General features: G+C 37.2%; 1 protein-coding gene across 1 annotated transcript in view; it reads left to right on the top strand.

Moving 5' to 3' along the window:
* COL19A1 (collagen type XIX alpha 1 chain) overlaps positions 1-26,654 on the top strand; it is a 304,996-nt gene that overhangs the window by 59,256 nt on the left and 219,086 nt on the right. Inside the window, exons 10-11 of the mRNA XM_046638990.1 lie at positions 8,592-8,645; positions 26,555-26,599. Coding sequence (XP_046494946.1) covers positions 8,592-8,645; positions 26,555-26,599 — 99 coding nt within the window. The remainder of the gene's footprint in view (positions 1-8,591; positions 8,646-26,554; positions 26,600-26,654) is intronic.

The raw sequence follows: 26,654 nt of genomic DNA, 5'->3' as shown, positions 1-26,654 counted from the left end.
CACTGCATTAAAGTGAATAGCATAATAAAGCAAAGTCACACAAAGATTTTGGTTTTCCAGTGAATATAAAAGTTATGTTTACACTATACTGTAGTCTATTGAGTGTGCAATCACTTATATCTAAAAAAAACAACATAGATACCTTAACCAAAAAATACTTTATTGCAAAAAAACGCTAACAATCATCTGAGCCTTCAGTGAGTCATAATCTTTTTGGCGGTAGAGGGTCTTCTAAAAAACACAGTACCTGTGAAGGGCAGTAAAGCAAAATGCAATAAAATGAACTATTCCCACATTAGCCCCTTATCAGATATACGATTTGCAAATTTTTCCATTCTAGGCAACTTCCATTCAATAGGTTGCCTTTTCGTTTTGTTGATGGTTTCTTTTGCTGTGTTTTTTAGTTTAACATAGTCTCACTTATTTGTTTTCGTTGCTTTTGGTTTTGGTATCAGATTCAAAAAATCATCACCAAGACCTGCATCAAGGAGCGTACTGCCTATGTTTTCTTCTAGGAGTTTAATGGTTTCAGGTCTTACATTCAAATCTTTAATCCATTTTGAGTTTATTTTTGTGTATGGAGTTAGATAGCGGTCAAGCTTCATTCTTTTGCATGTGGCTGTCAGGTTTCCTCAACACCATTAGTTGAAGAGACTGTCCTTTCCGCATTGTATATTCTTGGCTCCTTTGTTGTAAATAAATTGTCCGTATATGTGAGGGTTTACTTCTGGACTCTCTGTTCTGTTCCATTGATCTATGTGTCTGTTCTTGTGCCGATACCGCATTGTTTTAATTACTATAGCTTTGTCATACAATTTGAAATCAGGGAACTTGATGCCTCCAGCTTTGTTCTTTCTCAACACTGCTTTGGCTATTCGAGGTTTTTTTGTGGTTTCATACCAAAGTTTAGGATTATTTGTCCTATTTTTTTGAAAAATACCATTGGCATTTTGACAGGGATTTCACTGAATCTGTAGATGGCTTTGAGTAGTATGGACATTTTAACAATATTGATTCTTCCAATCCATGAGCATGGAATATCTTTCCATTTATTTGTGTCTTCCATTTCTTTCATTAATGTCTTGCAATTTTCAGTGTAAAAGTCTTTCACTTCCTTGGTTAAATTTGTTCCTGGGTATTTTATTCCTTTGGATGCAATTGTAAATGGGATTGTTCTCTTTATTTCTCTTTTTGATAGTTCATTATTAGTGTATAGAAACACAACAAATTTTTGCATATTGATTTTGTATCCTGCAACTTTACCAAATTCGTTTATTAGTTCTAACAGTTTTTTGATGGAATATTTTAGGGTTTTCTATATATATCGTCATCTGCAGGTAGTGACAGTTTTATTTCTTCCTTTCCAATTTGGATGCCTTATTTTTCTTCTTGTTGCCTAATTGCTCTGGTTAGAACTTCCAGTACTATGTTGAATAAAAGTGGTAAAAGTGGGCATCCCTGTCTTATTCCTGATCTTAGAGGAAAAGTTTTTAACCTTTCATCACTATGTTCAGCAGTATCTTGTTTAATCTCTACATATTTGTGAATTTTCCAGGTTTCTTCATGTTATTAATTTTTAGTTTCATGCCACATGGTCAGAAAAGATGCTTGATATGATTTCAGTCCTCTTAAATTTATTAAGACTTGTTTTGTGGCCCAACATACGATCTATCCTGGAAAATATTTCATGTGCACTTGAGAAGAATGTGTATTCTGTTGCTTTTGGATGTAATGTTCTGATTGTGGTATACAATGCTTTTAATGTACTATTGAATTCATTTTGCTAATATTTTGTTGAGGGCTTTTATATCTATGTTCATCAGGGATATTGGCCTGTAATTTTCTTTTCTTGTGGCTGGTTTCTCTTGCCTGCTGATGGGTCCCCACTGAAAATTCTTCCTTAGCTCCTTACCCTTTATTTAAATATCTCACTTTACGGAACATCTCTGTGTAAAGCATATTGCTAGATGTTATATGGGATAGAAAGACTAGGATGCATTCTCTATTGTCATGGATTATACATCTGAAAGGAGACAGAGGGACATTAACGGGCCATACTTGTTAGGTATAGGAGAGTTGCAGATGTCTGGTGAGAATGGTCTGGGAGACCGTGGATAGAGTGTCGTGGAGGAGACGGCGAGTGATCTGGACCTCTGAGGTCTAATTCTAGGCAATATCTCATGCTGAGAGATTTACCTGGAGTTCTCCCTCACGCCATCCAAACTTAAGTGTCCTGTTCGCATTCTTTAGTGCCATGTTTTACTAGTTAACTAAGTAAATTAATTGTGCTAAGGTTAGGAGTTGATTATTTCTTTGGTTCTTTCCATTGTGAAATAGAGTTAACTTTCTTTCACACCTTAACTTGGGAGTCCATGGTTCTAAATTAGCTACATAATCTAGTTGGACTCCTTATTTTAAAAGGTGGGAGACTGGTGTCTGAGCAATGATTGATACCTCAAAGTTGCACAGCAAGCTTCGACAAAGCTACTCATAGTCATCTGACTACCAAAGAAAGGTTTGCCCATGGTAGCTTCCGTGGGAACTTCAGGCACCTTAGTAGGTGGTGGAGAAGAGATTTTTGAGGTAGGATGGAGCATTTATTTTTGCCCTTTAAGTCACATTATTTGGGATAGCTTTGCTTTCAATATCATTATATGAAAATTTAAGATAATTAAACAATATCGAGTTCTAAGGACTACTCCAGTTGAACTGAACGTATAAATCATGATAGCAATAGCTAGTATTTAGTGAGTGCTTACTTTGTGCCAGGCACCGGGAAGTGTGATTTAGATATGTTATCTTTTTGATCCTCACAACTCTTCTTGTTAGGAATTAGTATTACTATTTTACAAAACTGAAGCTTTGGGAGATTAAATTATTGCCAAGATCAGATGGTAAATGGTCAAGCTGGGGTCTGAATCCAGGCCTGTTGACTCTGGTGTCCTTCTCTTAACCACCATGCATTTTGAAGGCTGCTCTCTATTTTAAAAGCTCTTCAGTATTATTTATCTGTTCTTTGAACATAGTACTTCTACTTGTAATATCTTTTTTTAATCATTATAAATGCATAAAGCACATCAACCTAATATTTCTATCCTCGTTTTGCAACTGAGAGAACCATGCAGGGGTAAAATGATGTGCCCAAGGCAACTTAATTAAGAGGACTCAGAGAGTAGAAAGATCTCCAGATTAATCCCAGCTCTTGTCAGCTTAATTAGCAGTGTGAACTTGGCGAGGCCACCCAGTCTCTCCATGCTTCCTTTCCCTCAGCTCTACCTACATCATAAAGTTGACACAAAAGTGCTTTGAAAAGGCATATGTGGCTTAGTTGTTGGTGACTGTGATGTGGTACATATTAATGTTTCTTCACTTGACTTTCCTGCTCTTTGACATACCAATTCTATAAGTTTAAGATTACTGACATAGGATGACATTTCACATGTTGGTTTTAGAAGGGGTAAAATACTTTTAAAACATCCCTGTCCCTTTAAAAAAACATTTATTCATCAGAAGTATGGTCCTAATTATTAAGAAAAGTATTAAGTAGGGGCCAACCCCATCGCTGAGTGGTTAAGTTTGTGTGCTCCACTTTGGCAACCCAGGGTTTCACCAGTTTGGATCCTGGGCGCAGACCTAGCACTGCTCATCAGGCCACGCTAAGGTGGAGTCCCACATAGGACAACCAGAGGGACCTACAGCTAGAATATGCAACTATGTACTGGGGGGCTTTGGGGAGAAGAAGAAGAAAAAAAAAAAGAAGATTAGCTCAGGAGCCCATCTTTAAAAAAACAAAAAAGAAAAGTACTAGGTAAATGTTAAGAAAATCGTTAAATCACCTTTAAATGATTTTAAAAGATTAAGTACTGAGTCACCCTTGTTAGAGCATATGTTTTTTAAAGACTCATCTTTCCTTCATACTCTTTAATCATAAGTAAATGTCTCCCATTTTAACATCTAAATATGCAATTTTTCTTTTGTTCATTCATCCACAACTATTTACGGAGTTCCTCTTATTGTAACAAAAAGGGTGCTAAATGCTGGAGCGATAGCATAATGAGAAAGTACGGGGCTTGCTCTCACTGAGTTTGTAATCTAGTGATGATTTGTCCAAGTAGCCTTGCCTCCCTCTGTAGGAATGAAAACCAGTAGAAAAGAACTAGGAAGGAACTAGTAAAAATGATACATCTTAGCAAATTTATAGTATGCCAAATCTATAAAATATACAAAAAGGTGTCTTAGAGTTATAGTGCATTACATCACTTCCCATTTATGATATATTTAAAAAATATTAACATTTGTTTTAACTTCCAGACAACACAAAACTCATAGTGGTGGGACATTTTAGTGGCAAGGCAAAAACACTGGGATAAAATAAGTTGATAATCTACAAAACAAAACAAATAATATATCAGTGTACTTCCTTTAGTTTTTCAGTACATGCACCAGCATCTGCTTACACCAGCATAACTCTTGCCACATAAATAAGACTTCGATGACCGTGGCCATGAATGTGTTTAGCTTTCCTGGCACTTGTAATAAGTATGGATGTGTTGTCTCCTTTTAAGGAATTGATGATGAGTCTGTTCCTGTTCCTATTGTACTATGTGATCCAGCAACTTTAATGTGCAATAAATAAAGGTGGCTTCCTCTGTGTTTAAGTCTGGTATATAATTTTTATTGTTAGAGCAGGTGCACGAAATAGTGCCTGGATAGCATGGAGATAGAAAGTCATTTTGCTGTAAGGCTTATTGAATCGTTAATTTTGTGATCAGAAGTGCAGTGTTACTAAGGGGACCAGATGTTGTTCTCAAGGTTTTCCTTTGGGTCTTATAAGACAAGGAAGGATATTTAGGGGAGGTAAGACTCTGTGCTAGAAGGAGTACCACTTTAGTGCCTGAAGTATTTGGGATTGGATTCTGTCCACCTCTTACTTGCTTTGAAAATGATCCTTAATAACAGCTACTCAGTGGTTCACTGTGAAGAAGGAATACAATAAAATGTATATAAAACACTTAGTACTGGAAACTGGCACATAATAGGTACTTGACAAATATATGTTTCCTCTGCTTTCCTAGCCACAGTGTAATTGTTGAAGGAGCGGTGGAGATAATCCTTTTAGGTTCAGTTTAGTTTCATATGTAACTTGACCAAAAACAAATAAATCTTCATTTGTGAGATAATCTCTTAGAATTTTCCGTTGATTAAATGCTTTAGTATATGAAAATCTTGAGTCATTATTATATGCTACTAGTAGTAAATATTAATAATTTATTGATAATTTTTTCGAAAAGTCACTCAAGAATTTAAAAATTTCATTCAAATCTACCTTTTGTTCCGAATATTCTTTGACAAGGCTTTTCCTGGATGTCGTGTAGTGGTTTTTGAGGAGGAGATTCCTTGCATTGTTATGCTTAGATAGTGTTGATTAGGAACCAGCCAGAGGGGCCAGCCCGGTGGTGCAGCTATTAAATTCTCATGTTCCGCTTCCACAGCCTGGGGTTCTCCGGTTCAGATCCTGGGCACGGATCTATGCACTGCTTGTCAAGCCATGCTGTGGTAGGTGTTCCACATAAAAAATAGAGGAAGATTGGCACAGATGTTAGCTGAGGGCCAGTCTTCCTCAGCAAAAAGAGGAGGATTGGCAGCAGATGTTAGCTCAGGGCTAGTCTTCCTCAAAAAAAAAGAACCATCCAGAAACAATTATAATTTACTTTTTCTCATTAATGACGTGCTTTATGTTACCAATACCTTGGTGCTTTTTACTTTTGGCTCAATGAGATAAAATGAGAAAAGTTTTGAGATTGCAATTTCCAAATCTCCTTCCAAATTATGTATTACTTGTTACAATATTTCTAAAGTTGAGTTTTGCAAATCCTTACCGTGATCTGTAGCAGCTTTATAAAGACCAAATGTTGTTTTTACTTATGCCCATATTCTATGAATTAGACGAATACTCTGAATAATCATGTAAGTAAATCCTGTCCCACCTGGGTCAGAATCCACCAATGGCTTCCTGTCTCCCTCCAGATAAACACCAAAGCTTCACATAAATTGTAGAGGTCTCCCTGCCCCACTCCGCACTCCCCACGTCTCCTGCCCTCTCCTCTGTTCCCTCCTGCCTCAAGGCCTTTGCACCAGGTTACATACAGCTCGAATGTTCTTCAGTATGCACTTGGCTCTCCTTCACATCCTTTAGGCTCTTGCTCAGAAATCACTTTAAAATAGAAAGGCTTGCTCTGACATTTCTTTATAAAAAGCATCCCTTCGTCCCATCTCTATCTTCTTTCTTTTCTTAGCGTTTTTATTGTCACCTGACATGCTATCATTATGCATCTACTTATCCCCCACCCCCCGAATATGAGTTGTGTGAGCACCATATATAGAATAGCTTATAATAGGAGCTAAAAATATGTCGAATGAATGAATGAACACTGTACCTCAAGGAAAGTCTAAGTCATTCCCTCGGCTGTTTCTAGAACCTATAAATTCTGTTCCCAGTTGCCCCGGGGACCCTGCCACGTAGGGCAAAGAGTCAGTTTGCAAAGAAAGAGATGGATAAGCTAAATCATAAGGACTATTATGGTATTCGCTGTTGTTCTGCTACACTTTTTCCTTTAAAAAAACAAAAGTCTTTTTCATATAGTGACCTGATTATTTTTAGCTTGATATTGCCAATCAGTTAATGAGGAATCAGAAATATTTGGGAAAAAGCCCCAAGTTTTGGTATGATTTAATATTTATCCTTATTTGCTTTTTTTCTCATCCACACTGCAATGCTTCATTGATCTGATCTACTGCTTTTTTTTTTCATAAAGATGATAACCCTGTCTCATGGAGTGAGATGATTTCAGATTCAACTGCTGCTCATATTTGAACACCTAGATGTGATCAGTATTCTAAATCAGGGCACCTGATCAGACTGTTCTAACTATGCCCTTTGTCCAAGACTCAATTGTGGATGACAGTATTTGAAATAATAATTAATCATTTCCTTTCATTCAGACTCAATTATTATAATTTTCTGAATTTTTAAATTCTCTTTTCTTAGCAAGTATAGTTAGCAACCTAATTACTTAGCAACCGCCTTGCTTTCCCGGTTCTTTAAGACCCCGGCTAATACCCTCACCCACTTTAAACTTGAAATTCTTTCAGAGTTTTTGTAAAAGAGCAGCTCAATTCTAGTGTTTCTGGAACTAAGGGGGAGTGTGATCTGAGCTCTATTTTGGGAACAATTTTCTAGTTTATTTTTGTATTATTATCTTCCTCATATCTAATTAATTTCCTCAAAAGTGTAGTCTTTGTGAAATGATTGCCTTGCTGATAGACTTTTCAAGAAAATCAAAGCAATTTAAAATGGAGTGAGTTAACTTACTTGACTCGGTACTCAAAGACTTTGGTGTTGCTTCCTGTCTGCTGCCCACCCTCTCATCTTCCATATGGACCCTCCGTTCTGAGGCGTCTAATATTTTAGCCCACAGGTGACTGGTGAATTTCCCTTTACTTTCTTTCCAATATGACATTACTCATGTTCCCATTCTGTAGCCATGTCACACCAATATAAAAGGAATTGAATCAAAGTATGTTCATAATTTTTTTAAAAGAAAGAATATCTTCCCTTAGTAATAACCTCACAGAAGTAAGATTTAATATTATGCTTTTGACTTTTTGTCTATGTCAGTACAAGAAATAAAGACTATTTCTTCATCTTTTCTAATCCAATATTGAACATATTGGATTAATTGGCAGATCTTTTTTGTTTTTGTATCAATTTTACCCAATCTAACATAATCTCGTTTAATCTATAGGAACCTGAAGTTTACTTGTGTGCCTTAAACCTGAAATTAATATATAATATCAGTGTAATAATGGCATTATGTTACTCATAAAATTCTAATGTATTTCTTAATCTCTATCAAGCATTAGTGATAGAGAAACTCATTCAAAAAGTTTATATTAGAAAATAATTAAATAAAATTTAAAAATAAAAGAAAAAAGTCTATATTGTTTTCCGCTGTTTCAAGGATAAATTTATTAGACTGATTTGTGACAGAGCCATAAAGACAGAGATGGGTAATGCATCGGCTTCATTGAGCAGATTTTTCCAGTTTAGGTGGGAGAGCAGAGAAGCTGACAATTGGATTGATCCAGATTTGGGGATTTTCCTGGAGGATGTAATGGAAGGTCAGGCACACTAAATGAAGCACATATGGGTACATTACAGTCTGAAATTTCATGACTTATTTGAATTGAAAGCATTAAGGATCAGTTGAGGTAACAGCAATAAAATCATTCCTTACCTCTGATAAATATAAAAGAAATGACAAAGCTGAATTACACATGTCTGTGTGGAGAATGTCCAGTTTTAGTTTCGATTAGCAGTTTAGTGTGTATTAATCATTAATTTTTTGATAATTTGTTAATTGTAAAAAGTATAGTTTAACGACTTGTGGACAGTATGAGGAAGGAACTTAAGGTGCCAACTTTGGTGCAAGCGAAAGCCACTCATCTGTGAAATGGTAGCTGCTCTCTGGCAACATTAGCAATTAATACACATTTGAAAAAATCTCCTAATGAGCGTTTCTATATTCTAGGGTGCAGCTGGTATTAAAGGTGAATTTGGTGCTCCCGGAGTTCCTGGAGTAAAGGTATGTTGATTTGCTATTTGTTTAAACTTTGTGGCTGTTTTATAAGGTTGCATCAGCTAGGAAGGGAAAATAGGCAGGACAAGTCTGATAGTCCAGGGGTTGGTGACCGTGGCCCTGCAGGAGGGCTGCCAAAATCTCCCACTGGAGGATTTTGTAAATGAAGTTGTACTGGAACGCAACCACACTCGTTTGTTTTCATATTGTCTAGGGCTGCTTTTGTGCTACGCGGCAACATTAGTACTTGTGGCAGAGATCACATGGCCCGCAACCTCTAAAATATTTACTGTCTGGCCCTTTGCAGAAAAGCTCTCTGACCCCTGCTCCAGAACACTGGCCACTCTTCCAAGAGGCCCAAGGCTTCTTAATGTCACTATTCCACGGATGGTGTAGTATCTTTTAATGCATATTTCACTGTAGACATAAATTAAAGAAACATTTAAAAATATAGTTCTACGTACGTGAGATATTATAAATAAAAATACAAGGAATATATGTCAATACATCAGTAAAATGCTATATAGTATTATCATAAAATGGTTGATTTTTGTATTGTCTTCTCTGATACTGTAGAGATGATTCTAAATAACGAATTCACTCTTGAGAAGTTAGTGTTGCAGTTCAGTCTCATTCAAGTTCGGTTTTTATAGAAACTTTGAAAAATGGTTATGTTTGTAAATTAAACCGCAATTACCTTGTCTTATTTTTCACTATGTATGTATATATGCGTGTGAGTAACTTAAATTGCTGAATTATTAAAGTTTCACATGTTATGCTAAGAACGTTCTCTTCTTCACTAACGTCAGCTTACAGTAAGTTTCTGTGGCTGCTCTGGCTGCGCTAATTATCATGTGAGCCCGTGTACCTCGTTATCTACGAGGCCACGACCCTTGTGCTTACTAACCTCAAGCTGTCACAGGAGTGACCAAAGCAGAAGTGGTAGGAGGTTCAGAAGTTTTTAGACAGATGTGTTTAGATTCCTTCTTACATGTGTCTCTGGTATCTGACCACTTCACTGATGCTGCTTTTTTTCTTCTAGAAATTATTCAGCCTGATATGCAAATTCTTTACTCCTAGAGTAGTATAAATGTTAGATTCAGTAAAGTCCGACCAACTTTGCTGAACAATGATATCTTGCTGTGAGCTAATGTTGATTTGGGCTGCTCTCCTCTTGCTTGAGCTTGCTGAAGACATTCATTGAAGACTCTTCGTCATAAATAAGTTCCTCCAAGCGCTTGTTCAAATGTATGATTCCTTTAAGATTCCTGTTTTTTTAGTGGAGAATACTCCTCGCTCACCTGACTCCTAAAGAGATTGCCCCACTCCAGATTTGCTTTATACATTTATTCCACCAATCTCTTCCTAAAATAGGTCCTAACAATCTGATCGTTTACATTTCAGATCATTGGGGTTTTTCAAAGTACTTTGAATATAGGAAACTTTTATTTATTTTTTATTTTTTTTATTAAGATTATGATAGATTACAACCTTGTGAGATTTCAGTTGTACATTATTGTTAGTCATGTTGTGGGTACACCACTTCCCCCTTTGTGCCCTCCCCCCACCCCCCCTTTTCCCTGGTAACCACCGATCGGTTCTCCTTGTCTATATGTTAACTTCCACCTATAAGTGGAGTCATATAGAGTTCGTCTTTCTCTGTCTGGCTTATTTCACTTAACATAATACCCTCAAGGTCCATCCATGTTGATGCGAATGGAACAATTTGGTCCTTTTTTATGGCTTAGTAGTATTCCATTTTGTATATATACCATATCTTCTTTATCCAATCATCAGCTTCTGGGCATTTAGGTTGGTTCCACATCTTGGCTATTGTAAATAATGCTGTGATGAACATAGGGGTGCATGGGACTCTTGGGATTGCTGATTTCAGGTTCTTAGGATAGATACCCAGTAGTGGGATGGCTGGGTCACAGGGTATTTCTATTTTTAACTTTTTGAGAAATCTCCATACTGTTTTCGATAGTGGCCGCACTAGTTTGCATTCCCACCAACAGTGTATGAGGGTTCCTTTTTCTCCACAACCTCTCCAACATTTGTCACTCTTGGTTTTGGATATTTTTGCCAATCTAACGGGTATAAGGTGATATCTTAGTGTAGTTTTGATTTGCATTTCCCTGATGATTAGTGATGATGAACATCTTTTCATGTGTCTCTTGGCCATACTTATATCTTCTTTGGAGAAATGTCTGTTCATGTCCTCTGCCCATTTTTTGATCGGGTTGTTTGTTTTTTTGTTGCTAAGCTGTGTGAGTTCTTTGTATATTATGGAGATTAATCCTTTGTCGGATAAGTAGCTTGTAAATATTTTTTCCCAATTAGTGGGCTGTTTTTTTGTTTCAATCCTGTTTTCCCTTGCCTGGAAGAAGCTCTTTAGTCTGATGAAGTCCCATTTGTTTATTCTTTCTATTGTTTCCCTCATCTGAGGAGTTATAGTGTCCAAAAAGATTCTTTTGAAACTGATGTCAAAGAGTGTACTGCCTATATTCTCTTCTAGAAGACTTATTGTTTCAGGCCTAATCTTTAGGTCTTTGATCCATTTTGAGTTTATTTTTGTGAATGGTGAAAATAAATGGTCAATTTTCATTCTTTTGCATGTGGCTGTCCAGTTTTCCCAGCACCATTTGTTGAAGAGACTTTCTTTTCTCCATTGTATACCCCTCAGCTCCTTTGTCAAAGATTAGCTGTCCATAGATGTGTTGTTTTATTTCTGGGCTTTCAATTCTGTTCCATTGATCTGTGCACCTGTTTTTGTACCAGTACCATGCTGTTTTGATCACTGTAGCTTTGTAGTATGTTTTGAAATCGGGGATTGTGATGCCTCTGGCTTTGTTTTTCTTACTCAGGATTGCTTTAGCAATTTGCGTTCTTTTGCTGCCCCATATGAATTTTAGGATTCTTTGTTCAATTTCTGTAAAGAATGTCCTTGGGATTCTGATTGGGATAGTGTTGAATCTGTAGATTGCTTTAGGTAGTATGGACATTTTAACTATGTTTATTCTTCCAATCCATGTGCATGGAATGTCTTTCCATCTCTTTATGTCATCGTCAATTTCTTTCAAGAAAGTCTTGTAGTTTTCATTGTATAAATCTTTCACTTCCTTGGTTAAATTTATCCCAAGGTATTTTATTCTTTTCGTTGCGATTGTGAATGGGATTGAGTTCTTGAGTTCTTTTTCTGTTAGTTCATTGTTAGTGTATAGAAATGCTACTGATTTATGTATATTGATTTTATACCCTGCAACTTTGCTGTAGCTGTTGATTGTTTCTAGTAGTTTTCCTATGGATTCTTTTGGGTTTTCTATATATAAGATCATGTCATCTGCAAACAGCGAGAGTTTTACTTCTTCATTGCATATTTGGATTCCTTTTATTTCTTTTTCCTGCCGAATTGCTCCGGCCAACACCTCCAGTACTATGTTGAATAGGAGTGGTGAAAGTGGGCACCCTTGTCTTGTTCCTGTCCTCAGAGGGATGGCTTTCAGTTTTTGTCCATTGAGTATGATGTTGGCTGTGGGTTTGTCATATATGGCCTTTATTATGTTGAGGTACTTTCCTTCTATGCCCATTTTATTGAGAGTTTTTATCATAAATGGATGTTGGATCTTGTCAAATGCTTTCTCTGTGCCTATTGAGATGATCATGTGGTTTTTGTTTCTCATTTTGTTAATGTAGTGAATCACGTTGATTGACTTGTGGATGTTGAACCATCCCCGTGTCCCTGGTATAAATCCCACTTGATCATGGTGTATAATCTTTTTGATGTATTGCTGCATTCGGTTTGCCAGAATTTTGTTGAGGATTTTTGCATCTATGTTCATCAGTGATATCGGCCTGTAGTTCTCCTTCTTTGTGTTGTCCTTGTCAGGTTTGGGGATCAGAGTGATGTTGGCTTCATAGAATGTGTTAGGGAGTACTCCATCTTCCTCAATTTTCTGGAATAATTTGAGAAGGATAGGTATTAAATCTTCTTTGAATGTTTGGTAGAATTCTCCAGAGAAGCCGTCTGGTCCTGGACTCTTATTTTTGGGGAGGTTTTTGATTACCGTTTCTATTTCCTTACTTGTGATTGACCTATTCAGATTCTCCATTTCTTCCTGGTTCAGTTTGGGGAGATTGTAAGAGTCCAGGAATTTGTCCATTTCTTCTAGGTTGTTCAATTTGTTGGCATATAGTTTTTCATAGTATTCTCTTATGATCCCTTGTATTTCTTTGGTATCTGTTATGATTTCTCCTCTCTCATTCCTAATTTTATTTATTTGAGATTTCTCTCTTTTTTTCTTGGTGAGTCTGGCTGAGGGTTTGCCGATTTTGTTAATTTTTTCGAAGAACCAACTCTTTGTTTCATTGATCCTTTCTACTGTCTTTTTTTGTTTCAATATTGTTTATTTCTGCTCTTATTTTTATTATTTCCCTCCTTCTACTGACTCTCTGCTTTGTTCGTTCTTCTTTTTCTAATTCTGTTAGGTGTCGTTTGAGGTTGCTTATGTGAGCTTTTTCTTGTTTAGTGAGGTGAGCCTGTATTGCAATGAATTTCCCTCTTAGGACTGCTTTTGCTGCATCCCAAATGATTTGGTATGACCTGTTCTCATTTTCATTTGTCTCCAGATAATATTTGATTTCTTCTTTAATTTCTTCAATGATCCATTGTTTGTTCGGTAGCGTGTTGTTTAGTCTCCACATTTTTGCACCTTTCTCTGCTTTATTCTTGTGGTTGATTTCTAGTTTCATAGCATTATGATCAGGAAAGATGCTTGATATTATTTCAACTCTCTTGTATTTATTGATGCTTGCTTTGTTTCCCAAAATATGGTCTATCCTTGAGAATGTTCCATGTGCACTTGAGAAGAATGTGTAACCTGCTGTTTTTGGATGAAGTGTTCTATATATATCTATTAAGTCCATCTGGTCTAATTTTTCATTTAATTCTATAATTTCCTTGTTGATTTTCTGTCTGGATGTTCTATCCATTGGTGTTAATGGGGTGTTGAGGTCCCCTGCTATTATTGTATTGTTGTTGATGTCTTCTTTTAGTTCTGTTAATAGTTGCTTTACAAATTTTGGTGCTCCTGTGTTGGGTGCGTGTATATTTATAAGTGTTATGTCTTCTTGGTGGAGAGTCCCTTTTATCATTATATGCTGTCCCTCTTTGTCTTTCTTTATCTGTTTTGCTTTGAAGTCTACTTTTTCTGATATTAGTATAGCGACACCTGCTTTCTTTTGTTCATTATTAGCTTGGGGTATTGTCTTCCATCCCTTCACTCTGAGTCTGTGTTTGTCTTTGGGGCTGAGGTGTAGAAAACTTTTATTTTTTAAGCCAAATACAGAATCACTGGAGTACTTGGACTGTAAAATAGATCATTGGACTTCTTTATTGTGGGATGTAGAATAAGATTTATATACATTTACACGATGAATTATGGGAAAGCAGGATAAAATTACCCTAGAATATTTTAAACCAGAATTTACTAAGATTAGTGTAAAATACCATTAATTTCCATTCTCCAAAGAGACATCTCTTGGATCCTATTTGTGAAAAGCAGGTATGAACTGCTTCTGATTGGCTGTGGACGGGGGTCCTGGAAAGGTGCTGTCAACAGTCTGGCTTCAACACAAGGACTAGATGAAACAATCAACAGGCTTGACCCCATCAAAAGTTGACCAGAGCCACCCTAGTCAAGGATGATGAGATAAGAAAGCACAGGCTAGAAAGTTCAATGGACACATCAAGAAATTCTCTAAAAAAAAATAGAGTTTCTTTGAAAAGAGAGGGCATTTGGGACAGAGTGAAGGAACTGGAGCAGGACACAGGGCTGCTGAGACAAGCACCACTCAGAATTAAAGGTTCTGTTTCTTTTCTTAGAAGCCCAGGTTTGTAGAAAGAATTGTGTGTGGTGATTCATCCTACGCTCCACTTAAAGTAAAAGTGCAGCGACTATAAAGGAATAAGCCAATTGGAGCTCGTAATTCTGGGAACTGGGAACCTCAGCCCTTGGGGCCCGTCTTGTCAAATGGTGCTGGAGAGAGTCTCACAAACTCAGTGAGCTCCAGGGTCTATGTGAAGACACCGTTTCCAGGGAAATTGAAAGCTGACGTGCTAGAGGAGAAGGTGTATCTGGGGTGTTCTAAAACCGGTGCAAGTTTGCTCAAGCAGTTTTCTTTGGGTCTAATCTACCTGAGTCAGTAGCGTTACAGACAGTGAGAGAATTGGGGCAGCTTCCGGTGGTGCTGGACGTGGGCTCAGGCCACGTGAGCTCCTACATCCTGGTTTCAGTCAGAGACCCTCCTTGGTGGCTAATACCCTCCCAGTTTCTGTAGAATCACTGAGTTTTTGACCACATCCTCTCCTCAAGGTCACAGTCACTGGTGGTGCCAGGTCTGCTTCTAACTTGTCGCTTCATTTAGCTCTTAAAGGGATGTACATTCATAAGTGAAGAAACGTCACCTCAGGTGTGTCTTTCTCACTCCGATAATCCACAGGTTACCATTTATTTAAAACAACTCTAATGAATATATACAAAATTAAAACAACAAGAAAGCTATTGATATCTGATGGCACGGTTAATAAGTTTTAAATATTTGACTCCAATGAAGATATATCAAATTTTTTTAATTTTTAAAATTTCAAAATTTTTAAATTATAGTTGTAAAGATGAGCACTTATGTTTGGGGGAAAGTACTTCCATCATTTTATGATGAGAATAATTTGATTGAATTTCCTGGGTAAGTTTCCAAAGAAAAATGATTAGTTCTTGGAGTGCAGTGTGTCCTCAGGGCTCTGACACCCACAGTGGGCTTTATGCAACTCACACGCCTCTCAGGGTCTTTGTGCAGCAACCCCAAGCTTCACTTTGATTCTGCTTCTCAGCATTTGTAATGCTTTGTGGGGTTCTTTTTCTTAGGATTAGAAGTGTTTAAGAGTTCTGTCAGAAGATAAAACAAAAAAAAAAGATGAATTGTCTCACTTGGAACAAGAGCATATGCAAAGTGCGATAGAACATGTATCTCAGGTATAATATTCTGAAAGTTAAGTTTTTTTACTTTTTAAGGTTTAATATTTAAACTAGAAAACTGATTTATATTAATGGAGTAAAGCACATTCTGAGCAGTGTAGAATAGAATTTGTATATTAGCTGCACTTTATACTTACAACCAATGTGATACAGTAATAAATTAAGAGATTTGCATATAAATCCCATTATTCTAAGACAAACCTACACTTTGAAGTTTGGCTAGGTGACAACAGTAAATTCCTTTGAGTCAAACAAACAAATTATTAGTTTACTGAGGTGGCATTTTTTTCTGAGGCCCAGGAGAAAAATGGTTCAGTCAACAACGCTATATTATGAAATCAGTTTATGGAATATGGAGTCGTGGAGACTTCGAGGGTTAAGAACCGTAGCATTTAGTTATGTTCTTGTGTGATTGTAACACTCATTGCCGCCTTCAGACTTGCACAAGGCATTCGGACCTGACAGATACAGCCTCCCTGCCCACACACTGCCGAAAAATCACTGTCCCTCTACATTTGTTCCCACAGCTAGGATTTTGCCTAAGAGATTTGCTATATTTCTGCTCTGGGTTCGTATAAGGAAATCTCTTCTATATAGCAAGTGTTGTTAGTTATTAGTCACTGGTGACTTCTGGTAAGCTTGGTTGGACAGAAGCCACTCTCAGTCAAAATGAGTAAATTGGATGGTCCAGTTTTCGAGAGAAGTGAGTAGCTTTATGCACAAGATCCCACACCGGCATGTGCACACACGCACACATGCACACACAGAGATGCATGCATGCACTCACAACTCGCAGCCTTGTGGTGTGCAGGGGAAAAGGAGATGAGGATTTGGACACTGGGAGCAAGTCCTGCTCACTGGGTTACCTCCAGACGTAACCCTCCAAGCGTCCTTGCCTTCGTCACCTGAGCATTTCAAAAGAGAAATGGCCTCATTCTCTATTTCACTTACGTATGTCATGTGTCAGATATGTTTTTTGAGAAGTGGGGATATTTTTAAAAATAGGAATAATTATTTTCCAATAATCTTAATCCTAATAATACTATAGTAAAAATTGAATACATATAGAGCCTAATTTATGCTAAAACCAATTTTTGTGTCTGCTGAATTACTTAAAGTTTGTCCTGATGTTATTTTAATGGGAAAACTTTTCGTACACACTTAATTTTCCTTCTCATGGAGTCAGAGTGCGGTAAACGGTAGCCTTCATTATTGTACCCTTCAAATAGCGAGTACTCAGAGTTAGGTGCCTGGGTTGGAATCCCAGCTCAAAAACTCACTCTGTGTAATTTGGGGCATGTCTCTTGGTTCCTTCTAAGTTTTCTCCTTCATAAAATCGGAATTATATTGTACCTACTTCTAGTTTTGTCTTAAAGATTAAATGAGATTATTCATGAAAGTGCCAGCTCAGTGCCTGATATATAAATATTTGGTAAACAATAGATATAATTTTAAAGAAAACAGTTTAATGATTCTATTTTTCTAAACTCTGACTTACTATGAAACTAAATTAAAACTCATTTGAAGGAATTTATATTATTTATTCAAAATATATCTAGTAGAAATTTTAAAAGTCACATATTTTAGATAATTTTGACCTCTAACAACAAACTGAATGTTAGCAAACCAATGAATTTTCTACTTAAATGAATTGTTTATGAGTATAAACTTTTACAATAATAATAATAGCAGCCACTTACCCAATAATTACTATGTGCCAAATGCTATCAAGAGACTTCTTTACATTATTTCATTCATTCCTCACCATATCTCTATGAGGTAGGATTCATCCTACTTCACAGATTAAGAAACTGAGATCTAGAGAGAATAAAAACATTGCCAAAGTTTCATAGTTAACAAATAGTGGAGTCAGGGTTTGAATCTTTATCCCCTAGGAATGCATAGTTCTTGCACCGTGATCATGTTACATCATGTGAATGGCCCCTCAAGGGTCCAGATTTCCTTTGCACAGACAGTTCTGAATTAGGTCTTAAATTCTTTGCCTGCAGCCTAGAGAGGAAACTGCACAGGGCTGCCTACTGCTCCAGGGAGGGCTCTGTGCCTTCTCTTTAGATCTATGGACCCTTTCTAAAGTCTGCCTAACCTTAGATAGTCTGACTCTCCCATTCCTCGGAAAATGGTGTCCACCTATTAACAAGCATCATCATATGTTTTTTCACCAAATGGAAAGATTTTGTCTAGCTTCACCTTCTGAAATAAGCATGATGAAAACAATATGGTTTTATTTTGTTTGGTTTTCAAATTTAAAATTGTATTTGAAATATACTTTCAAACTTTCCACACCTGACTCTCTGGAGACCCTTATCTGTCCTGCACACCCACCTCCAGGCAGGTCAATCACAGCCGCACTCTCCAGATTAACTGTACCTCAACACCTAACTTGGAAACTTCTCTCTTTATGTTCTCCACCAAATGAGCTTTTGATATATATGTGTGTATATATATATGTGTGTGTGTATATATATATATGTGTATATATATAATTATATATATAATATCATATATAATATCGATATCATATATATATTGAATATCATAAATTCACTTGATCAAAAAGTGTTTGACTTAGTACTGTCACTTTATTAAAAAAAAATTGAACTTTTAGAGGTAAGAAGCCATATGCATTAAGGCACTTAGGAAGTATATCTGATAACACAATGAGAGAGTTGCCAAGTTGCATGTCTTAAAAACAGCTGGGCTGACTACTCTCTTTATGAGGTGCTTGGTGTGACGGGGCTTTTCTCCATAACCTCTGAAGCCCTCAGTCTCTGCAGAGGGCTGAAACTGAACTGGGAAGATCCGTCATTCCCTAACAGTCTTTGTATTTCTTTTCTGTTGGAAAATGAAATGACTATGATCTTTAAATCTCAATTTTCCCTTAAAAAGATGTTTTATGAGAAGACTGTAGCTTCAGGAAATCAAGGCAGATGCTGCAACAGTTTATGAAAGTGCAGACAAAGCTGGTAGCTGTTGTGAATTATAATGAACTCTCCTCCAGTCCTGGTCCAGATGTAGCATTAATGCCTCGGGGACTCAGAAACTTACAGGCGTTTATTGAAAAGCTGGATAATTTTGTTTTGTGAGTCGACTTTCTCTCTGTGTTATCCAGTTTCATCTAATTTTCCATTGAAATTCAGAATTAAGATTAACTTCAGAGTTCCTCCCAAGTTTAACAAAATATTAAAATACTTGTGACAATTTATTGTAGGAATCAAAACACTACATGCGAAGAAAAAAATGGACAACCCAGCTTTTTCCTAACAATGGGACAGTTCCTTCCTATGAAATTGTCAAGATTTATTTTTAAAAAACGTATGAGCTATATGTTAGAGAAAATACCTCTTAAACAAAGAATCACTTCTATACGCCTATATTTCAGAATATTCTGCAATGAATGAAGGTAACGTCAAATCTGGATATAGGATTGAACTTTTTCTCATAACCAATATTCACAGAAAAAATGACCACAAAGAAAACAGTTTTATCAACCTACTTGTCGGCTCCGCTTACTAAAGTTACAAGAATGATACTTGAATTATCAGTGAAAAAATGACTGCCTTTACAGGGAGTAAGTCTCATTTAATCACCTTATCTGTGGGCAGTAGATTGATACAATACAGCACGAAAATGAGCAGGAAAATGAGAAGGACAGAGGTAATAGAAGGACAGGAAAAGAAGAGAAACCTGCTCCCTCTGCACTTGATTTTATTTCTTAATGGTTTCTTGTTCCCTTCTAATGCCTTCCACTCGTACCCCAAGTCGAGCAGTTGGCAGAGAACACAACAGATGGATGACAAGCCCAACACATGCAATGGATTTGGCACCAGGCACTTGACTTTTATTTGCTCAACAGTTAGCCAGATTTCAAGAACCTAGTCTGCTAATGTTCCTATTTGGTTTAATTCACTATGAGAATCTAGCACATAAATATTAAAATATTGCCATAAAAAGATCACACACACTCTGTTCCTTTGCATAGTTTAGTGTCTGATTATTTTATTCTTGGTGTAGGTTGCTGAGATACTCAACAGTGAATTTAAAGACATCTACAGTTTCAAATATTAAAGTTTTCTTAAAGCAGCTCTGTCTAAAGGAGCATTTAGCCAAGTGAGGGATAGCCAGAGCCAGTGTAAGGGACTGAAGGAACCTGTTAGGAAAGAGTAGAAGATTCGAGAGGATGATTACAGACAATTGGTGTCTTTCTTCCCTCCCACCATCCCTGCATTTTCACGGATTACCAAATTCAAAGCTCAAGAAAAATTGCATCTTTTTCATGAAGTCCTCCTGGCCACCAGGCAGAATTAATGGCCCCTTCGCTCTCCCCACATAGCACGTTATTCACATTCCCAAGGTAGTTTGTGCCTTTGTCCCCAGCATAAGGTCCTGGAGAACAAAGACTTGGTATCTCTCTCATTGCTGGAAGCCCGGCACCTGGTCCAGCATATGGCACCAGCTTGGTTCTGGATAAACATTTGTTGAGTTGTTTGGAACTCAGGGGAACTTAGCCCCGGGCCAATAGAGAAGAGAAATAGAGGATGATTGTTAGGAAGCTGTGCTAGGAAGGATTGGGAAGAGCCCCCTGGCAGCGATGCTTCAGTGCACATCTTCTGTCGTTTTTGCAAAGGCGTACTTCAGGGAGACGGGAGGACAGCAGAATCTCTCATCTACCTGGCAGAGCTCACAGATGTTACTTCCTGGAATAAAATATAAAAGAGAGAACTATTTACAGCTTCAGAATTGCTTCCCTTTCTCTGGGAGAAATTGTCCTCTCCCTTCTCTCTCTGGCATCAAACTTCTTTTTCTCTGAACTAGGTTTGAAAATCTCCTGACATTCTTACAGCATTGCTAAGGCATGTTCTTTCTCCATATCTTCACAACCATTTACTTCAGGGCTAAAGATAAGTAACCAATGACTTAGTGCCTTTCAGCTCCAGTAGAAGTAATTGATATGGAGCAGGACTATAAATTACTCATCACGAGGAATACTTCAGACAGGAAATAGTTTGCAGTTACTGGTATCTCACTGTGCTCAATTAGGAGCTTACCGATGACACTGTCCTTCTCTTTATATCTTAAATCATCTTTCCCTTGTTAGAATACTTGATTCAGATGTCACTTACTCTACTTCAGATATTTCAGTAGATGATACACATTAAACCTCTTCTATTTTCTAGTACTTTTATGAAGCTTCAAGTTTACTTAAAGGCTGTCTTACAGGTAGTCTCACAATAAAGTGAAAAGCCCAAACATTTGTTCTTGACAGATCCATTTTAAGAAAATCATCACAATTATATAGAAGCCCAAATTTTTTAATGGATTATACAACATTGGCCAAGGCTCAGCTCCCTAACTTCGCTGTAGATGGAAAGAAACGTTTCCCTCTCCAAATCGGTTCAGAATTATTTGTTTTTTACTTTTTATTTGAATAACTCAGTATAATTTGCATTCAATTAATTTGAAAAAGGCTTATAAAATGTATTCCTTTTGAAAGGAAGACTTTATGGTTGTAGTTGACTAGAAGCTCAACGTATACATGAACAATCTAACTTTAAAAAAGCAAGTGGTATTAGTAGATGTACTGTATAGTGTCCAGAATGAGGTGTGTGTGTGTGTGTGTGTGTGTGTGTGTGTGTATGTAGGACAGTCCTGCTCTCTATTCTGTGGGAGTGAGACCATTTCTGGAGTGGTGTGTTGAATTCTGAATGCCACATTTTAAAAGACATATTGGCTGACCAGTGGGTGCCCAGAGAACAGTAACTATGATATTAAGGGACTCTGACCTGTCATTTGAAAAATGATTGGTTTACTGAAAAGGTTTGATCGTGACACAAAGGGATGTCATATACAAGACCCATTAGATATTTTTTCCCGTGTGAAATGAGACCAATAGGTAGTAATTTGGGGAGGGTTAATTTGGGTTCAGAAAGCATTGTTTCGGTATCCACATAGAGAATTGTTTCATTTTACTCTCCACAAAGCAAATTAAGCAGCAAAAGTGCCTGATTTTAAGAAGCTTTCAGTAGAATCAGCACCTCAACACATTCTGTGGTGGAGATGGTGGACATAAGTATATGAATTTACACATGTCCTTCTGTTTAAGAATACCCATCCTGCTTGCTTTCTGGGTATCTGCACCTGCATGTACTGTGTCCCCACACACATGTACACTCAGGTCAGTAGTTTTTGAGAGAGTAGACGCTGGGTTCAGCTGCTTCTAACTCCCCATATGTACAATACTGTGATTCAGGCATGGATCCACCAGGTATGACCTTTGGTGGGCTGGTTTTCCCCTCTTTGAAAGGACCCATAAGAATAAGTAACAATAGGGTATTGTTCATTTTATGATTAAGAATGTTTTATATTTGCCTTATCCTGAGCATAAAAGTGATAATATATCCCCATGTATTAGCTGCATTAAAGATCCAACGAATACAAAGAATTCAAAAGTTTGAAGTTTTAAACCCTATGCAGTATATATTTTTTTAACTTGACAATTTATTTCTTGGAATGAAGTCCCAGAAAATAGATGGAAAAAATACTCCTGCCCAGAATAAAAGGACTCAGACTAGATGGGATATCTGAAAAAATAGGAGATCTATATTTTATTTTTTCCTGAAATATTTAATTGAGTGCCAACAATTTAAGAACCATACAAAAATTCCATTTCTGAAGATTACTGCCTGCATAAAGCAGGGCTGTAGTCAGAAATGCAGAGATCAAGTTAGTGATACACAAAATCAAACTCAGATTTACTTTTAGCTGCCTCTTGTATCAGTTTTCATGCTAGAATTCTGGCATCCCACCTCAGGTGTTTCTCCAGCTATTTCACCCCACATTCAATTTAAGTAAATTTTCTCTTAATGAACATGAATTAATTAGTGGGGAAATATTGCTGTATTTCCAAGAGTACATTCAGTTCATACAGAAGATCATGTTCCTGGAAAACATGCTCTAAGTGAAATGATTGGTCAAATTGAACATTTTAATATGCAAACATTGTTATAATATGATCTCAGACTTTTTAATCAAAGGCTAAATGCCTAACTTTTTAAAGAAAAAAATCACTAGAACATAGCATAGAACTTTGTGTTTTCAGTGCTTAGGTCTAGTTATTAGCAAATTTTCATTTACCTGCTTAGTCTGCCTTCCTTGGCTTGGTCTCGTTGGCACTAGGTTTGCCAACTGTAGCCCTGAGGAGTGTGATTCCATTCAGCGTCCTCCAGACAATGTGTATTTTCCTACATAAGAGAAGACATTGATTCCAATGTCAAAGGACTCAGGAAAACTAATCTTTTTTTTCGTATGTCCAGCTGTACTTATTTCAGGGAAATGTACAGTAATAAAAAGGAGGTGAGGAGCCAGCCCGGTGGTGTAGTAAATTTGCATGTTCCACTTCCACAGCCTGCGGTTTGCATGTTCCATTCCTGGGCTTGGACCTACACACTGCTCATCAAGCCATGCTGTGGTGGTAACCCACATACAAAATAGGGGAAGATTGGCACAGATGTCAGCTCAGGGATAATCTTCCTCACCAAAGAAAATTAAAATTAAAAAATAAATAAATAAAAAGGAAGTTAAATGAAATCCTTCAATTAGTTTTTCAGAAAGCCACCAGCTGGCCCTAAATCACTAATTTTTTCCAAAACCTTCTCAAAAATGTTACTTTGAATTCTGGAAAGGGTACTCTGGATTGCTCTGTAAAGTTGAAGACATGCTATGTCTTACAATACATAATGCAATGCAATACAATACAATACAATACAATACAATACAATACAAGCAATAACATGGCAACGATGTATCAGCAGCAATGTTAGATGTTGCCCTGAATGATATTACACAGACTCATTCATTTGCCCATCTGCAGGTTGAATGTATCACAGGAAAGGCCCTTTGATGGATAAACCTGTAATAGAAAGTATATGCCTCAGAAACAAGGTTTGAAAGTTTTATGGAAACCATGGGAAACATTGATTGTAATTTTCTTTCCATAATGGGCTAAAATATTGATTGGAAGCCAAAGGAGAAGCTTTTTATTCCTTCCTTGTGCTGAGACTGAGAGGAAAGAAGGAGAGCAAGAAGTTCAGGACGGGACTGGCCCTGTGGCCCAGTGGTTAAGTTCTTGCGCTCTGGTTCGGTAGCCTGGAGTTTTGCCGGTTCGGATCCGGGGGACGGACATGGCACCACTCATTAGGCCATGCTGAGGTGGCGTCCCACACAGTACAACCAGAGGGACCTACAACTAGAATATACAACTATGTACTGGGGGGCTTTGGGGAGGAGAAGAAAAAAAAAAAAGAATTGGCAACAGATGTTAGCTCAGGGCCAATCTTTAAAAAAAAAAAGTTCAGGAAAAGCAACTAATGCCTGCCCTCCAGTAATTCTAGGCAGGCGTTTGTGTGGTAGCTGGAAGGCAGTTTGCCCCCAAGCTGCATGGGGCGTGAAAGGTTTGACCCTGCGATTGAGGGAGCGTAAAGAAAGACTTGTTCTGTTCACGTTAAAATTAGGTTTGGGAGAAAGTGCTGATAGAAACAGTATCATTCACTAATCAAATAAAATTTTGCTCTTTGAGACTATTTTCTTCTTTAATTTTTATGCTGCTTAATAAATTGTTTTCTTTTTTTTTTTAAGATAGAGACAAAAACAAATAGGCTAATTTATCCCTCAGGGACTGGAAAAATGACAAATGATTTTAAATGATTATAAGTTTCTAAGTAGGTTATCTGTGATAACTTCTAGAAAATCAGTGAGAAGTAGATAAATGGGTTTCTGAATACCAAAGTTACAAACTTTCAGTTTCGAAAGAGTCCGCTCAAAATCTCCAAATCTCCCACAGCTTGGTGTGTTGCGTGGAGCTGACTCATTTCCTGTGAGAGTAATCAGTAGTGTCTGCTAGTTATCTTGGGGTTTAGAATTATGTTTACAAAACAAATTCTTAGGCAGGAAAGAGCGGGGACCAATTAGCACTGGCCATAGGAAAACATAACATTTTATTTACAATAATCGTGAAAGCTGTGTCCACTAGAGAGTGAAACAGTCTTCATATCATAGCTTTAGAGATTTTTGGTACCCATTAACAGCGTTTCTGACCTAGCCCGAGGTGGGACTTTAAAAGTGCCAGTGTGTGGAGCACATACTGCATGGGAGTGGGCTGTGAACAAAGAAAAAGAGAAAGAGGTGCTGTCACTACTTTTTTTTTTTTCAAAAGAGTATTTTTGGCATGTACACTGTATCAATGTGCTTTACTGGATTACACGCCACATCTCGTTATCGTGTGTCACTTGTAATATGATAGAAAACATTATATTGGACCAACCGATGAAAATAATTCTGCTCCTATGGACAAGTGGACATACTTCTGTGATGAGTAACAGAAGCTCAATTTGCACAGAATGTTCCCTGGTGTCAAATACTTAATGTGCTTTTACTCTCACTTTACCAGATGAAATGGGAAGTTTCTAATACATTTGTGGGATGCCTGAGGTCTCGAACTATAACAATTTTTTAAAGTCACAGAAATATATTTATTACGTAGATGAGTATGTTGCATTTCATTGATGCTTCAACACAATTACATTCAGCAGCAAAGTTTTGCTTTTAGTGTTTAGTGTGTTCCGTGATGATGATGGTTATACTGTGGAATACATAGATAATTTAAGAACAGCCTTCATCTTTAAAATAGTATGTGTGCATGTACACCTCCAGCAAAAATGACAAAAACTTTCCAAAATGTGTTTGTTAATAAAATAATAAAAATCTCTTTAGATTTAGACAGAATATATTGTTGCTATTTTAAATTTTGAAGAATTGATTTTTTCTTTACATATTTGAATTTTATTTAAAAGTTCTGAGAAATGATATCTAACTTCATTCTAGGTAATGCTTAAAAAACTGTTGTCTTACGAATGAATTATAAATGTTTGCTAGAAATAAAGGAGGCCCATAGAATTGTCAATTATTTTGAGCTGTCTAAATCTGGAAACTCAGAAGCTTAAGTCAATTCCTATAAGTAGCTAAGTTCCTAAGACTCCACTGAGAATATGCACACCCTCCCAGGAGTATTTCCTTCTAGTGGGTGTGCTGTTTACAAACCAGGCTTGTCAAAGCGATGACCTGTGAAGTACAGTAGTGGAAACCAATGAGCATCTGCTGAAAACCTTTCTCTCCAAGATAGGAACCAGATGAACTAAAAATTCTCCTAAGTAATTGTTTCAAGGAAAATGGCATTAAGTCTTCAAAATTGATTTAAAGGCAACCAACAGACATGAGCAAGAAAGTCAGCATGCTCATATATATATATTATATGCATATATATTCACTTTTTAGATAAGGTCACTTATAGCCAGAATTAAATCTTTTCCATAAGACAGTGTAGGGAGGTGGTTAGGGCACAGAGCTGAAGTGAGTGAGTTTGAACAATACCAGCTCTATCTCCTATCTGTAATAAGGTGGTTATAATAGTATCTACCCAATAGGTTTGTTGTAAGAACAGTGCCTGCCCATAAAAAGCCTAAGTCAGACTTTAACATTGCCCAGGGGTTTGAAAGAGAGAAAATGCAGTAGGGTACTACATAGCATGTGGGGCACCATGGGCCGTGGAGTTAGACGGCCCTCAACTCAAATCCCAGGTAATGCTACTGGTTGGGTGGGCAACCTTGAGCCTGTTACTGAACCTCTCAGAGCATCCGTTTCCTTATTCTTAAGTTGAAGTCCTAAACCTGCAGGTGTGGGAGGACGGGGTCAGCAGGAAGCCCTGCGCCTGACTGACATTCGGCACAGCGAGTTCTTAAAGACTGCAAAAATGTCTTTATTCGTTTGTTTTTTATGGATAATAAAATTTATTCTGTGTACTTCTTTTAGGGTGAAAATGGTTTACATGGAGCTCCAGGCTTACCTGGTCAAAAGGTAAAGAGGTTTTGAATGTTTCACATACATTAAGAATTTTAACATCTTGAAAATT

The sequence above is a fragment of the Equus quagga genome, chromosome 15, assembly GCF_021613505.1.
Source record: "Equus quagga isolate Etosha38 chromosome 15, UCLA_HA_Equagga_1.0, whole genome shotgun sequence".
NCBI classification, from domain to species: Eukaryota; Metazoa; Chordata; class Mammalia; order Perissodactyla; family Equidae; genus Equus; species Equus quagga.
This window is presented reverse-complemented; position numbering and strand designations above follow the sequence as displayed.